Source organism: Mauremys mutica, chromosome 9 (genome assembly GCF_020497125.1).
Source record: "Mauremys mutica isolate MM-2020 ecotype Southern chromosome 9, ASM2049712v1, whole genome shotgun sequence".
Classification (NCBI taxonomy): domain Eukaryota; kingdom Metazoa; phylum Chordata; order Testudines; family Geoemydidae; genus Mauremys; species Mauremys mutica.
The window spans coordinates 37,946,357-37,963,281 of NC_059080.1; the positions used below are offsets into that span (position 1 = coordinate 37,946,357).

The window sequence follows — 16,925 nt, forward strand, 5'->3', positions numbered from 1 at the left end:
TGCTTTGTTTCCCAGAGCACAGCTGCCAGGGTCCTCAGGCGGCAACTCACCTGCAGGTCTCAGGGTTCTCCTGGGATTCTTCTTGAATATGGTTTCATTCTCATCTGCGGACGCTGCACCATGGCTCCCCACATGAGCCTCCTATGAAGGGAAAACAGGCTGTTCAGAGAGGGGGAACTAGACTGTGTATAACCCCCAACCTCACAGGGCAGGAGAACCCGATCACTGCAGCGGTGGTAGCGGACACATACACTTTCTGAGCCAGCAGGAGTAGTGTCTCTGGAGCGGGTGGGGATGGGCAAGGTGGATACGTTGGAGCCCACAGGACCAGGCCTTTGCTTCCCCTCTTGGAAAGTGACAGTTTTATCCAGGGAGTTTCTCCTGCAGACAGAGGAAAAAGTCAGACTAGCTCTGTATCCATCCAGCATGAGAGCTTTTTTTTTTTTTGGGGGGGGGGGTACTGCCTAGCAACCAGAGTAAGCTTGCTTATCAGCCAATATCTTGACTTTCTCAACAAGCATCGGGACAGCCTTCTGAGTGACATTAGAGCGTCTCCATCTACCAGCCCATGTGCTAAAGGAATGAGCAGGGGAAGACATGGTGGAATCCCGCCTACCCCGTGTAAGATTTAAACACAGTTTTCCCCTAGCACTGCATTTTGCACTTGCCACTCTGCCTGCATCACAGCCAGCTCAGAGTTATCTACTGTTTAGGCTGCAGCAGCACTGCTCCCAGTTCCTCTTGTGGCTCCAGGCCTCCTGGGCGTATCAGGACTTTACAGGCAGCTGAGCACCAGCCTGTTCAGCACACGGACCAGAGCAGCAATGGGCTCTAAAGGGACCAGGGTTTGGGAGACAGCTGTACCTGTTGGAAGGGGAGGGGAGCAGCATCTAGAACAGGTTAGGGAGTCATCTCCCCATTAGTGTCTCAGCTAAGCATTCCTGGGAAGTGGGATCCCAGCTCACCTTCAGAAGCATCCCTAAAGCGTGCCCTTTTCCTCCTACTCCAAATCTTTAAAGGACCCTCCATCTGCCCTTTGAACCATTTACTTAAGACAGGGGGAGAGGGGGAGGCAGGGAGAAGACAGCAACACAGGAAGTGGGAAGAGCCAAGCATCTGACAGCTCCTGTTGACAGTTTCGGGGCACAGGAATCAATCTCTAACCTGGAGCTGACACCTGTGCCAGCGGCATTGGGTCTATACCCATCCAGACTCATGTTCTCCATGGACTCGGTATCACTCTTCCCATCTCGGGGGTCCAAGGCTTCAGGAGGCATGCTGGGAAAAAGAACAGATCTGTCCCTATGGTAGGAAAGGCAGTTCCAGACTGCAGTGCAGGAGGCCCCACCCCTCCTGAGAGACAGGGAGATCCAGGGTGTCAGCCACTATGCTGTATGGCAATATTGGCCTTTGGGGCAACTGGCAGCACTTTGATTTTTGCTGCACAGGGCCTAGAGGAAAATACCAGCCCCTGAACGCAGCCATTTTATTTATAAGGGCAGGAGATGGATTTAAGATAAGCAGAGCCACATGGTGGATTTGTAGATCAATAAGAGAAGGGTTTGATCAGATTAGACCTGCATCAGACCACCACCACACTGATCATGGGAGAGCTGGATCGGCTTGGAGACCTGTTGCAGCTCTCTGGAAAACTCCACTGGAGGGTTGGGTTACACAACAGCAAATCCTCCTCATCTAACAGCATCAGGAAGGGGCCTGGAAAGGAGCATCAACAAGCTGAGGGAGCTTTAAAAAGGTCTGGTCTATTTTAGCTGTATACGGTCTCCATAAGCCTAAGAGGCATTACCGGACAGCCACCGTAATTTACATTTTCATGCCATCACCCAGATAAGCCACTTTGGTGCCAGATATCAGAGAGGTAGCCATGTTAGTCATTTATGTGCCAGAAAGCATAATGGGCTGGGATAACACCCATCTCCCATGGTTCCTTTTTTGGGACAATAGATTCCAGCTCAGCGCCCCGTGGCCAAGGGATTGTATCATTCCCACCGCAGGCAACAGGAGGACATGGTTGACCATATGAAACGATACAAGAGGCAGAATATCACACAAAGCCCATGGGACACAAGCACAGCCAGCTGATCAAGTGCCACCGACAAGCACCAAAGCATCTCACCAACAAGGGGAGGGTATCATGCTGGGGGCCTTCTGGCTGAAGGAACAGGGCAAGAGCAACAGCACTGGTTTAGCCCTTCTGCAATTCATGGTTCTTGTCCAGTCTTACATCACACCTTGAAGTGATTTTCTAATACGCCCATCAGGCGTAGTATCTGACTGTCTGTGCGAGGGAAATTGGGAGTGACAGACAGCCCAGGTCCCCTGCCCCACGGCTGGGAGGGCAACTGAGGAAGGAATCTTCCCCAATCTATTTGCCAAGGCCTAGAGATCCACAGTCATCTGCTGTCGCATCCGACAGCAAGACTCAGTCTGTGCCAGGGGTTCTCACAACAAATTTTTTGGTTACCTCAGAATGCAGCCACCAACTCTTGCCGATGGCCACTCTAACAAACCTGTTTCTCTGTCCCTGCCTCCCACAGCTCTTCATTGAGAGCCTGCCCCGGGGAAAGCTGGGTGGCCTGGCAGGAATGGGGGAGCTGCCTAAAGGAGTGCCCCGGGGACCAAAAGCCACAGCTGCCTCCAGCACTGCACGCTCTGACCTCGTGTGTCTCCAGATGTGCTTGAGGAAGTTGCACGGTGCAGGGCACTGATCCCTGCTGGTGGCACCAGCACATACACCAAGGCAGCACAGCTCACTGCCTTTGGCACCAGCTATTCAGGGGAACAGCTGGGCACTGCTTTGCCCCCGGCCCCAATCTCCACCCATGGTTTGGAGGCTGACATGGCCGCATTTGAGAAATGCTGGTCTATGCCCGCTACAGCTACCAGCCCTCTTCCCATTAGAGAGAACATCTTCTCAAAGCCCACTGCTCTGCCCCATGCACATGGATTTCAGGTCATTGCTTCCCTGAGAAATCTGAGGTGAATGCAGTGAAGGTGGGATCTAGTTCCCTCTTTCTGCAGAGGCTCCAATAGCGGACACCTGCAGGATGGACTCAAGACTCACCTGGGCTCCTTCTGTCGCTCCTGGGGATTCTTCTGCTTTGCCATGGGGGAGTCTTTTGGATCGTTCGACTGTGCCTGCTGGAGAAGGGTTTGCCCCACTGTCTCCCTTTTGTTGGCTGGAAGAAAATAAAAAACAATGCCAAGGCAACCAAGATGGCAGGAGAGCAGCCCAGGAGGGGCAGCCTGCAGAGACCTCAGGCATCTTATTTCCCCATCAAAGTGCTAACTCTGACATTGCCGTGAGCAAGAAAACAAGTGCCTCCATCCAACCTGGAGGGCCCCCTGGGGTGAAATGGGGCCTGTGTCCATGGCCTCTCCACATGGAGGCCACCAACTAGGCTGCATCCCAGAGGTGGTTTTTTAGGATAGGGCCCCTCCCCACCCAGAGCTTGGCTGTTCCTACCTGGAGGTTTGCGCCGAAGGGACATTCTCACTATGTCGCTCCCCAGCCTGTTTGCAAAGCGATTGATTCTTTGGTCATAGAACCAGTCACCGGTTGTCTTCTTCAGCTCTCTGCAGGGGAAAGAGGCGGTGAGAGGTCATTCTCACCCTGTGTAAGGTCAGTGTTCTCTGCTTCCTTTACTCTACCACCCTGCAGGAGGAAACACTGTTGGAGCAATACAGATGAGCATGGCAATTTTAGGATGCAGATGCATAGAAAGACAAGATCTCAGCCCCAAAGGGCTGTCAGGCTAGCCCTGGGCATGCAGTTCCAAAAAGGCCTACATACACTGTCAGCAAGGAACAGATACAGGATGCCTGGTGCACAGGCAGCAGGAAGCTCTCCCGGTGTGAGCAGCAGCAGGAGAGATGCTGCAGAGCTACAAGTGGGCGAGAGACAAGGGACACAGGTAAGGCAGGGCAGGAGAGGTGAGAGGGGTCTGTTTTTCACCACTGAAAGCTTGCCTATTGCCAGCTTGGTGCAGAAAGAGAATGGGACGAGGGGCATTGGAGGGGAAGACTCATTGCAGAAGTGCTTGGAACAGACTGGGAGGGAAGAAGAAAGGCTGGACTCCAGGGTAGGTGGAGAGTGGAACAGCTGTGGCAGGAGATAACCAGGACAACAATCAGCAGCAATAGAGAAGGACGGATGGGTTTTACAGATGTCGGAGTAAGCCGTGAGGTCTTTGAAAGAGCCTTACTGTGTGTGGGAGCAGGGGAAGAGAAGAGCAGGATGGCATCCAGGTTGCAAGCCTGGCGACAGGGAGGATAAGGAAGGCAGGCATGGTCTGGGCAGAGAGAGACACTCAGCCTGAACTCTCCCCAGGGTAACACTCACGCTTCCTTGGTGCAGACTTTACAGCGCCAGGTGCTGTTGATGCTGTAGGAGCGGCAGTCCCGACACACCAGGTGGTTGCAGCCACGGCAGGTGTTGGCCTTGGGGCTCACCCGGCCCAAGCTCTGCTGGCACCGGGCACACGTCTTCTCGCTGTAGCGCTGACTGCCCCGCTTGGCCCCTTTGCGCCGGATCTCCAGCAGCTCATTCTTCAGTCGCCTGTTCAGATGCAAAACCCAGGAGCAGTTAAAAACCACACCGAGCCCTGCGTCGATGCTGCCTCTTAGGCCTGGTCTACACTAGGCGTTTAAATCGGTTTTAGGAGCCTAAAACCGATTTAATGCCACAACCGTCCACACTAGGAGGCACCTTATATCGATTTTAATGGCTCTTTAAATCGGTTTCTGTACTCCTGCCCGACGAGAGGAGTAGCGCTAATATCGGTATTAACATATCGGAATAGGGTTAGTGTGGCCGCAATCGACGGTATTGGCCTCCGGGAGCTATCCCACAGTGCACCACTGACCGCTCTGGACAGCATTCTCAACTCGGATGCACTGGCCAGGTAGACAGGAAAAGCCCCGCGAACTTTTGAAATTCATTTCCTGCTTCGACAGCGTGGAGAGCTCATCATCACAGGTGACCACGCACAGCTCATCAGCACAGTTAACAATGCAGTCTCCTGAGAATCGAAAAAGAGCCCCAGCATGGACCGCTCGGGAGGTAATGGATCTGATCGCTATATGGGGAGAGGATTCAGTGCTAACAGAACTGCGTTCCAAAAGACGAAATGAAAAAGTATTTGAAAGAATTTCTAAGTCTATGACGGATAAAGGCCACAGCAGGGACTCCGTGCAGTGCAGAGTGAAAGTTAAGGAGCTCAGACAAGCCTACCAGAAAACCAAAGAAGCAAACGGAAGGTCCGGGGCAGGTCGAAAAACATGCCGCTTCTATGATGACCTGCATGCAATTTTAGGGGGCTGCGCCACAAGTACCCCACCCCTGACCGTGGATTCCGAGGTGGGGGTTGTAATCTCTGCCATGTCAGACGGGGAAGATGAAGAGGAAGAAGAAGAGGAAGACCTCGCAGAGAGCACACAGCACTCCGTGACCCCCAGCAGCCAGGAGCTTTTTATCACCCTGACGGAATTACCCTGCTCCCAGCCCTCACAAGCAACTATTCCAGAGAATGACGCCATGGAAGGGAGCTCTGGTGAGTGTACCTTTGCAAATAGCAAACAGTGTTTTTTAAGCAAGCCTTTTTTAATGATTGATTTGCCCTGAGGACTTGGGACGCATTCGCAGACAGTATAGTTACTTAGAAAAGTTTGTTAACATGTCCGGGGATTGAGAGGAAATCCTCCAGGGACATCTCGATGAAGCGCTCCTGTAGGTACTCCAGAAGCCTTTGCAGAAGGTTTCTGGGCAAGGCATCCTTGTTCCGCCCACCATGGTAGGACACTTTACCACGCCATGCATGTAGCAAGTAATCAGGTATCATTGCGTGGCAAAGCATAGCGGCGTATGGTCCCGGTGACTGCTGGCATTCAAGAAGCATGCGCTCTTTATCTTGTTCTGTTATCCTCAGCAAAGTGATATCGTTCAGGATAACCTGGTTAGAAATCAGGAATTTAAGTAAGGGGGGGTGGCCATTTTTCTACTGGGTTCGTGGAATGCAGCATCTTAAAAAAAACACTTTCCTGCACGTAGCGAAGTGGGGGGAGGGGAGGAGTGAAATGCCGATGATCTTTTCTGTTTGGTCACCGGCGAGGCGATCTTCCCCAAGCTACCGGACAAGCAGTGGGTGGGGGGGAGGGGGAAGGTTGTGGATTAGCAGGGAGCTAGCGTGGTATTAGCCATGCGTTGGGGGGGGAGGGGTAAATCACTGAGACAGTGGCTTACCATGGCCGCATGCAAGCTGAATCCTGATGCCTGGACCTGTGTCTGATATCTGTAACCCAAGAGTTGCAAGCAGGCACTATTAAGATGAAAAATGCGACCTTGTAGGGAAATCACATGTGCTATGTACGGTGAATAGTGCTTTTCACTGTGAAAGAGTATAACCATTGTTCTGTAAAATGTATCTTTCTAAATATTTATCTCCCTCATGCAGCTGCAAATATTTCAAGCGTCCCTCCTCCATCCCAAAGGCTAGCACAGATAAGGCGGAGGAAAAAGAAGACGCGAGATGAGATGTTCTCGGATATTATGGAAGTTACACGCAATGAAAGAGCTCATCTGAATGAGTGGAAGGACGTGGTTTCAAATTACAGGAAAGAGGCCAGTGAACGTGAGGACAGGAGGGATGAACGTGAGGACAGGAGGGACAACCGAGATGAGAGGTGGCGGCAGGAAGACCGGCAGGAAAATCAGCGGTGGCGGCAGGAAGATCAGCGGTGGCGGGATGCAACTCTGGGGCTGCTGCGTGATCAAACTGACATGCTCCGGCGTCTTGTGGAGCTTCAGGAACGGCAGCAGGATCACAGAGTGCCGCTGCAGCCCCTGTATAACCACCCTCCCCCCTCACCATGTTCCTTAGCCTCCTCACCCAGACGTGTAAGAACGCGTGGGGGGAGGCTCCGTGCACCCGCCCACTCCACCCCCGTGGACAGCCCAACCAGAAGGATGTCGTTACTCTGAATTTTATTTTTTTAATGGCCTTCTCCATCCCTCCTTTCCTCCTCCCAAAGCACACCCTTACTTCTCTCCCTCTTTTTATAATGAATCAATAAAGAATTCATGCTTTTTAAATGAGAGTGACTTTATTTGCATAAGTAAGCTGTACTCGAAGGGGGAGGGGGAGTTGCTTACAGGGACTGAGTCAATCAAGGGGGTTGGGTGTTCATCAACAAACACAGCAGTCACACTGTACCCTGGCCATTGATGAAGCTCGTTTTCAAAGCTTCTCTGATGCGCACCGCTTCCTGGTGTGCTCTTCTAATCTCCCTGGTGTCTGGCTGCGCGTAATCAGCGGCCAGGTGATTTGCCTCAGCCTCCCACCCCGCCATAAAGGTCTCCCCCTTACTCTCACAGAGATTGTGGAGAATACAGCAAGCAGCAATAACATAGGGGACATTGGTTTGGCTGAGGTCTGAGCGAGTCAGTAATGTGCGCCAGCGCGCCTTTAAACGGCCAAATGCACATTCCACCACCATTCTGCACTTGCTCAGCCTGTAATTGAACAGATCCTGACCACTGTCCAGGCTGCCTGTGTATGGCTTCATGAGCCATGGCATCAAGGGGTAGGCTGGGTCCCCCAGGATAACGACAGGCATTTCAACATCCCCAACTGTTATTTTCTGGTCTGGGAAGTAAGTCCCTTGCTGCAGCCGTTTAAACAGAGTAGTGCTTCTGAATACGCGAGCGTCATGAACCCTCCCTGGCCATCCCGCGTGGATGTTTGTGAAACGTCCCTTGTGATCCACCAGTGCTTGCAGCACCATTGAAAAGTACCCCTTCCGGTTTACGTACTGGGTGCCCTGGTGCTGCGGTGCCAAGATAGGGATATGGGTTCCATCTATCGCCCCCCCACAGTTAGGGAATCCCATTGCAGCAAAGCCATCCACTATGGCCTGCACGTTTCCCAGAGTCACAACCTTTCGTAGCAGCAGCTTAGTGATTGCTTTGGCTACTTGCATCACAGCAGCCCCCACAGTAGATTTTCCAACTCCAAATTGATTCCCGACTGACCGGTAGCTGTCTGGCGTTGCAAGCTTCCACAGGGCTATCGCCACTCGCTTCTCTACTGTGAGGGCTGCTCTCATCTTGGTATTATGGCGTTTCAGGGCAGGGGCAAGCAAGTCACAAAGTTCCATGAAAGTGCCCTTACGCATGCGAAAGTTTCGCAGCCACTGGGAATCGTCCCACACCTGCAACACAATGCGGTCCCACCAGTCAGTGCTTGTTTACCGGGCCCAAAATCGGCGTTCAATGGATAGAATCTGCCCCATTACCATCAGGATCTCCAAAGCGCCGGGGCCCGCGGTTTGAGATAATTCTGTGTCCACGTCCTCATCACTGTCATCGCCGCGCTGCCGTATCCGCCTCTTACTCGCCTCGGTTCGAAGGTCCTGGTTCAGCATATACTGCACGAGAGTGAGCGAGGTGTTTAAAACATCCACGATTGCGGTATGGAGCTGAGCAGGGTCCATGCTTGCTGTGCTATGGCGTCTGCACGGTTCACCAAGCAAAAAAGGCGCGAAACGGTTGTCTGCCGCTGTCAGGGAGGGAGGGAGGGGTGAGGCTGTACCGCGAAAATGATTTTTGCCCCATCAGGCACTGGGATCTCAACCCGGAAATGCCAAGGGGCGGGGGAGGCTGCGGGAACTATGGGATAGCTACGGGATAGCTACCCACAGTGCAACGCTCCAGAAATCGACGCTAGCCTCGGACCATGGACGCACACCACCGATTTAATGTGTTTAGTGTGGCCGCGCACACTCGATTTTATAAAATCTGTTTTACAAAACCGGTTTATGCAAATTCGGAATAGTCCCGTAGTGTAGACGTACCCTTAGAGCAAGTCAGGACAGGGCAGTGATGTCTGGGCAGCCACCATTTACCTCTCCATCCAGGAGGAACAGAACACAATACCAGTAGGGCAGCTAACTACAAGACCCATGTCCATCCCCACCCTGCCATTTACAGGCAAAACTCTACCAGCCATCAAGGACGCAGACTGCAGCTGAAGATTTTGAAGGAAAAAAACCTCTCCCCCCTACCCAGGCTCTCACCTGACCCTTCTCTCCTCAGCCTTGCGGAGCTCTTCATCTCGCTGCAGGACTTGCAGGATCATATCCCTCTCTGCCTCCGACAGGAAAGACAGGTCCACAGCCTCCGACATGGCTTATCCCGGGAATCGCCTGCCTTTTCCTGAAAGGATTCCTCCGAGCTGAAGCAGCTGGATTCCTCAGAGCTGGAGGCAAGTTAGCAAGTTAGTACAATCAAGTGCAACACTCCTGGGTTCTTCTAAGCCCCTGTGCACTTGCATGAAGCAATAACTCATTGATAACTCCAGGTGGCCATCAACTGCCCCTGTATCTACTCTGCCTCACTGCACTTTGTTGGTCCTACCTCACAGCAAGGCTGTGGCAAGTCCCTGCATTAGTCACTAAAGCATGATCAGCTTCATCCCTGCGCCCAGCCTAAGAGCATGCTGCCTCTGCTGCCCTCCCAGCACTAAATTACACAGCCTGTTCAGAGAGTTCAGTGTTTTGGAAGCTCTTAGCCCCCTGCATGTGGCCTTAATGAGCCCCCATGGGAACATCCTGTGGCTGAGTCGTTCCACCAACACACCTGGAGTTTCCTGCCTGCATCCAGCACTTGCAGACAGACCCAGCCTGGAATGGGGGGGGGGGGAGGGAAGAACAAAACAGGATGGATTGGAGTTCAGAGTTACAGCGTTGCGCCTCCCCTACTGACACAGGCCCAAGTGTCCAGGCACAGCAAGGCCTTGTGAGCTGCAGATCTCCCCCACCCCAAGGAAGTAAGGCTACTGCAAGGGCCCGAAGCACAGGATGTAGGATCTGGCCTACGAGGCTTCCCTCGGAGCCCAGAAGAGGCAGGAGAGCAAAGAGATCAGGCCCATCGCTAAGCTGCCATGAGCAGTTGCTTGTAGTATTTCTATAGAGCTTGGACCGTATCTAGGTCACTTTCCCAGGTCCCAGCTCAGCACACCAGGGTCAGATACACCACACAAGAGCCTTCAAAAAAAGTGTCCCTCTCCCATCTCAGGAACAGGCTCCTCAGGGCTCTGAAGCACACAACAGCAAGCATACGCTGCTGTCAAAAGCAGCACTGCCCCTGCCTTGTTCACCCAGAGCCTTGCAGGTTCGTTTCCTGGTCTGGACCCCGAATATCTCCAGTGATGAATTTGCCCCTACTGCCAGCAGGAAATTCACATTCCCTTGATGCTGCCCCTGAGTGACCTTCCTGCCTCCTAGATGACATCACACTCATTGTAATGGCTACAGATGTGCTGTGACTTCTCAGGACAGTGGGAATCAGGGACTCCCTAGGAGCAGGAGGCCAGGACTCCCAAAAGGAAGTTGAGAATCTCATTGAGTTCTAGCTCAAATGTGTTGGGGTTTTTTGTTTGTTTTGGTTTTGTTATTTTTTAAATACAAAAGAAAGCCAACCCAGGCCTTAGGATTTGCCTATGAATTAACAAGAGAGCACAGATCAAGACTGAGCCATATATTAACCCCGTGCTATTTTCAAACTGAAGACACTAAGCAAAAATAAGTCGCATATTGGAATTTACTGTACCCGGTGTGACAAACTTCTAAACTTGTTTATATAGAGAAAAAACCTGCACCAAATATCAACTCTGTACAAATAACCCCATCTTGTAAACCGCCTCTTTAGGGTACACCTCTACCCCGATATAACGCCACTTGATATAACATTAATTCGGATATAACGCAGTAAAGCTGAGCTCCGGGGGGCCGGGGTTGCGCGCTCCAGCGGATCAAATCAAATTAGATATAATGCGGTAAGATTTTTTGGCTCTCGAGGACAGCGTTATATCGAGGTAGAGGTGTACTTAGGTTCCAGGTTTTGCTTGACCTTTAGTTAAAGAGCCACCTCTACTAAGCAACTCATCTTTGCGGTTCCTTAGTCCCATTTTCAGTCTATTTAAGCAAGATTTGGGGTTTTAAAAAAAAGGCACACCATTCCCATTGTGATGGGTGCAATGTTAAAGACAAAAAGCCAAGGGATTTGGCCTCAATGTTTTTTCATCATTAAAAAAAAAAGTATTTTCACAAGATTCTGAGAAGATTAGAAATACCGCCTGGAGTGTTTAAAAAGCATCACCCTCTGGTTTACAGTACTGTGCTAATCCATGTGAGAACTGGAGAGTGAAACTGAGCAGCATATCATTGTTCAAGCAGAACGACATGAAAAAACGTTACCACTACATTTTTAATAACCCAAGATGTCCTTTATTTAGGTTGCTAAGAAAGGTAACATATGAATTTTAAACTGCCCATGTTCCTTTAAATGGCCGTGTTCTACAAACATGCAAGAAGGTAGCATCTGGGTTCCAAAGGAATGGAGAAAAGAACAGCAATAAGATCAAAAGCAATGGGGAATATTAGTGGGCTAATTGAAGTCACCACCAGTACTTTATTCATAGCCTCTCTGAAACAGTCCCTCAGCCCCATGTCAAGGAGTAAGATGCATTTCTTACTTCACGACTTGCAGTAAGTTGGTTACAAGTCTTGTCTGGATACAGTGATTGGCACTTAGATAGACCATCCAGGAACAAGCAAAGTAATGACACAGTCTCTCTGCCAGCACCCAGTTAACATGCTTATATACACCAATTCACTTCCTACTTAGGGCTTGGCTACACTTACAAATTTGCAGCGCTGCAGCAGGGTGTGAAAACACACCCTCTCCAGCGCTGCAAATTGCGGCGCTGCAAAGCGCCAGTGTGGTCAAAGCCCCAGCGCTGGGAGCGCGGCTCCCAGCGCTGTACGTTATTCCCCACAGGGAGGTGGAGTACGGACAGCTTTCTCCCAGCGCTGGCGCTTTGACTACACTTAGCGCTTCAAAGCGCTGCCGCGGCAGCGCTTTGAAGTGCTAAGTGTAGCCACAGCCTCAGTCACCATTATCAAGCCCTACCCAGAATATATGCCTCAGACTCTTAGCCGTAGAAATAGGAGTACTTGTGGCACCTTAGAGACTAACAAATTTATTTGAGCATAAGCTTTCATGGGCTAAAACCCACTTCATTGGATGCATGCAGTGGAAAATACAGTAGGAAGATATATATACACGGAGAACATGAAAAAATGTGTGTTGCCATACTAACTATAACGAGAGTAATCAGTTATGGTGGGCTATTCCTAGCTCTCCCCATTCCTGGAGCTCCATGCTCCTGACACATTCCGCTGAGTCTGTATCAGCTACAGGGATTTTAGCTAAGAAGCAGGATGCAGATTTGAATCACATTTCTGTATTCTCTAGAATCACAGCTGTATTGGCCATTTCCACATTTTCTGTAGCATAACGTTCTGGGAAAGAAGGGTTCACTGGGACTGGGCGAACATCTGGAAGAGACAATATCCTCAACCATCCCACCATCAGTAGGCTTTGGTGATGCCCTCATTTATTCTCTCCCCTTTCAGCTCCCCTGTAGCACTTTTCCTCACAAATGGGATCTGTATAGATGGGTATCTAGAGTTCTAGGCCTGAAGAAGAAAATCAACAGTGAGCTGCTTCTAAGGTAGTTGGCGCACCAATCAGGCTGAGAGAAGAAGGGAAAGTTGCTGAGATTCTGTTGGTTTAGAACTGGCTTTTCTAAATTACCAGCCAAATGAATGCTTAGGCATCATAAAGCAGGTCTGCAGAGGGACAAGCATCTTCCCTTTTAGTTCTGGATTCAGGAGTACCCATTTTGGACGCAATACTTAGATGGACTGGACGGGTCTTTTCTCAAACTAACTTTTAAGTTCTCAGTCATGCATCCAGACAGATGAAAGTTGAGACATTTCTTCTGAGAAGTTCAACAAGCTCTCTCTTTAGTGCAGCCACTCCAGAAGGTGCTTTTGTTCCTGTAGGTCCCCCCTGAAAGCAGCCATTCCAGTAAACACCCTGACACTCATTGCAAGGGCCTCTACAACCCAGGGGTTAGAGCAGGGAAGGGTCACCACTTGAAGATGGAGTGTCCACACTCAGACTAGGAGAAGGACCCAGGACACTGGAGGCTGTTTGCAGATGCAAAAATATTAGCCCAGGAGCTACATGCAAGGAGGTCAGCCCCAATTCCCCTCTCCCTGTGCAAAGTCCTCTTGTACCCAAGTGACCATGAAGAGAAAGAATGAAGCTGAACAGGTTGAGTAACCTCTTGTTTCTGACAGAGTGAACTGGCCTCCCAAGGGAGACTCACCTCCTCCTACGTTCTCTGATCACTATACTTCCAACTCCCCAGGCTTTGCTTCTTTAGTGAAGTGGGGAGGGGCTGAGGACAAGAGAACCAATGCTTCCCTAGGAACAATGCACCCTCCAGGACAGTGCCAGAGCAAGACTCAGACCCGGAAGTACCCACCCACTTCCACCTCCAAAGAGCCAAGAGCCGTGCGATCCCAGTCCAGCCTGGAAGGCCACTGCTTTTTATTCTCTTGTAGCTACACAGCCCTAGGGCTACATGCTGGCTTCCCTCCAACCCAGGGGGAAGCTAACCAGGTATTTGGCAGTACCTTACTTACTCACAATGTCTGGGACTGTCAGGCTTTCCTGTATGTGGAACTGCACAGGAAAGGCTGCCAGGGGGCACCCTGCAAGAACCCTCCCTCACCTAGCAATCACCTACCTGTATTTAAGAAGTGCATAAGCTCTGGACCAACTCTGGTTAATACAGAGGGAGTGCATACCTCTTTAGATTACATCTTCTTCTAACCCACTCTGCGTTACACTAGCTGAACTCTAAACGCTCTCATTTCCCAGCATGTAACCCATAGCCCAAAGAACACAAGAACAGACCATTGGTCTGACCCAGTATGGCCATGTAGCCCACCATCCTGTCTTCCAATAGCAGCCAATGCCAGATGCTTCAGAGGGAATGAACAAAACAGGGCAATTTATCAAGTGATCCATCCCATCATCCAGTCCCAGCTTCTAGCAATCAGAGGTTTAGGGACACCCAGAGCATTGGGTTGTGCCCCTGACCATCTCGGCTAATAGCCATTGATGGACTCATTTTTCACAAACGTATCTAATTCTTTTTTGAACCCTTTTATACTTTTGGCCTTCACAACATCCCCTGCCAATGAGTTTCACAGGTTGTCTTCGACAGTACACCGCTACCTCGATATAATGCCACCCGATATAACACTAATTTGGATATAATGCGGTAAAGCAGTGCTCGGGAGGGGCCGGGGCTGTGCACTCCAGTGGATCAAAGCAAGTTCAATATAACATGGTTTCACCTATAACGTGGTGGGATTTTTTGGCTCCCAAGGACAGCGTTATATTGAGGTAGAGGTGTACTTCCTTTTGTTTGTTTTAAAGCTGCTGCCTATTAATATCATTGGGTGACAGCTGGTCCATGAGTTATGTGAAGGGACAATTAATATTTCCTTATTCATGACGGGGTGGAGAAAGTGATTTTATAGATCTCTATCACATTCCCACTTAGTTATCTCTTTTCTAAGCTGAACAGTCCAAGAGTTTTTAATCTCTGCTCACATGGAAGCTGTTCCATCCCTCCACGTTCTCCCCGCATCCTCCCTTCCACACCATCTCTGGATTGGGCCCCCAAGTTCAAGCTGCCATGCCAAAGGTCAGAAGAAAGGAGTTAGCATGGAAAGTGACTGCAGGGTGTGAACTGAAGCTACCACCCCCTTCTCTAATTTACACCTTCTGGCCACACAAATTACACCAACCACACTCTCTCTGACATCTGTACACGTAAACAAAACCACAATGCATCACCTTACATACTCTGAAATTGGTCTGTCTCCAGTGTTCTACACACAGAAGCACCTCTGCAAATGGGAGAGAAAGTATTTGTGACTCACAGATGAAGATTAGCAGGATCTAACAAGTGGAGAAGGTTTCAACACAACAGTCCCATAGCTATTATTCCACATGAACGCCAAGCAATGTCCAAGCACCTAAGAGAAATACAGCCTCTACCTCCGTACTTATAAGCCCCCTTTCTTCGACAGGATGTGTGCCTCAGGGAAGCAAATAAATGCATTCTCCCACCACCCAGATGAAACAGGGAACTGAGTTATTAGAGTCATGGTCCTTTCCTGTGGCAGGAAGCCTGGGACTGCTGTACAAGGTTCTGGCCAGTTCACTCTGCTCTTGAGCGCAGAGCTGGAGATAAACTCTCCCTCCCCACCAAACACAAGCTGCAATCCTTCCTCTCCCGACCTCACTGACCTGCCCTGAGAGCTGGAGACTGAAGGTTTGGGAGTGGAAGCAAATTCCTGACCAGCTTAAGCAGTGAACTGCCAGGCAGCCTGACCCCTCATGCCCACCACATGACAAACTCCAGCCATGCACTACTATGCGGCACACCCCCAATCTACCCACCACCGCACCAAGGGGTTTGCTACCCGCACAGCAATCCCCAAAAACTTGCTTACCACACACGCTCCAGAACTGGCATCTACACTCTGCCCGTGCTGTCCCAGCTGTGCTGCTACGTAGGAAACACGGCTGTAATGAGTCAGGCTCTGCTATCCGAAAGACAAACCTCTCCAAGAATGCCAGGAAGTCAGGATCACAACCAGCAGCCCGTCCCAGCGAGCTGGCCTGGGGCCAGCACCGCAAGCAACACACAACTCGGCGGTGTCCGGGCTCCGCCGCAAGCTCAGCGATCGCTCAGCCCTGGAAAGCCCCTGGCTAGGCAAGGAGAGAGTGAGGCCACGGCCAAAGCAGGAGCTTCTTTCCCGCAGCCCCTGAACAGCAGCGTCCCAGCAATTCCCCGGCCTGGGGGACACCCCGCTCCGGCACAGGGACCGGCCGGCACCCACGTGTCCCCGCTGGCCCCCAGCGCCGGGCACCGCCAGGACCGGGTGTGGGGGCCGGAGACAGCGAGTGCCCAGGCCGCCCCCTGCACGCACCGCGGCCCCAGGCCCGCCCGCAAGGACCTGCCTGCGGACACCGCCCCGATCCGCTGCCAGCAGCCGCAGGGAAGAGGGGGCTGGGCGGAGCCCGGGGCGATACCTGCGGCGTCTCCCGGCCCGGCGGCTGCACCAGGCAGAAACTTTCGCCCCGCGTGGGCGGGGCCGGCTCCTTAAAGGGGCCGCGCCCCCTCTCACCTGCTCCCGCCCTTAAAGGGACCGTGCCCAGCCGGAGAAGAGCCGGCGAGCGCACAGGGCCCCTAGCACCGGGGTGGGGGACAGGGAGGACACCCCCACCAAGGGCCTCCGGTGACGGGCGGGAAGCCTGCCCCCGTTCCCAGCTCCACCGCCGCCCTGCAGCCCCCCAGTCCTGGTAATGGCCCCCCCATCCTCAGCCAGCGCCTGCCCTGTTCCAGCCCCCCCAGCCCAGGTAACCCCCATCCTGAGCCAGCGCCTGCCCTGTTCCAGCCCCCCTGCCCTAGTAACCCCCCATCCTGAGCCACCGCCTGCCTTGTTCCAGCCCCCCTGCCCTAGTAACCCCCCATCCTGAGCCAGCGCCTGCCCTGTTCCACCCCCACACCCTGGGAACCCCCCATCCTGAGCCACCGCCTGCCCTGTTCCAGCCCTGCCCTAGTAACCCCCCATCCTGAGCCCCCGCGTGCCTTGTTCCAGCCCCCTGCCGCCCTGGTAACCCCCCATCCTGAGCCACCGCCTGCCCTGTTCCAGCCCCCCTTGCACTGGTAACCCCCCATCCTGAGCCACCGCGTGCCCTGTTCCAGGACCATTCCCCCCACCCCAGCCAACACCTGCTGTTCCAGTCCCACCTCCAGCTCTGCCAATGTATCTCGGCCATGACAATGCAGCATCCCCTTAGAGTTCCAGGGATGGCATCACTTGGCATCAGACATCAACTCGGCATAGCTTTACATGGCGAGGAGACCATTCAGGTGCCCTATACCCCCCAGTGCAAGAACAAGGGGGCA

The 16,925-nt window shown here is 52.1% G+C and overlaps 1 protein-coding gene across 6 annotated transcripts in view; it reads right to left on the reverse strand.

Moving 5' to 3' along the window:
* The window catches only part of SYTL4 (synaptotagmin like 4), a 28,708-nt gene extending 12,587 nt beyond the window's left edge, over positions 1 to 16,121 (reverse strand). Inside the window, exons 1-8 of one of the 6 annotated variants that reach the window (XM_045029769.1) lie at positions 15,463 to 15,948; positions 9,094 to 9,275; positions 4,364 to 4,579; positions 3,488 to 3,597; positions 3,086 to 3,200; positions 1,165 to 1,278; positions 252 to 381; positions 51 to 141 (exon numbers count right to left, since the gene is read on the reverse strand). In XM_045029769.1, coding sequence (XP_044885704.1) covers positions 51 to 141; positions 252 to 381; positions 1,165 to 1,278; positions 3,086 to 3,200; positions 3,488 to 3,597; positions 4,364 to 4,579; positions 9,094 to 9,203 — 886 coding nt within the window. In that variant the 5' untranslated portion in view covers positions 9,204 to 9,275; positions 15,463 to 15,948. The other 5 variants (XM_045029767.1, XM_045029766.1, XM_045029765.1 and 2 more) reach the window with 5 other exon arrangements.
* Positions 16,122 to 16,925: the final 804 nt, after the last annotated feature.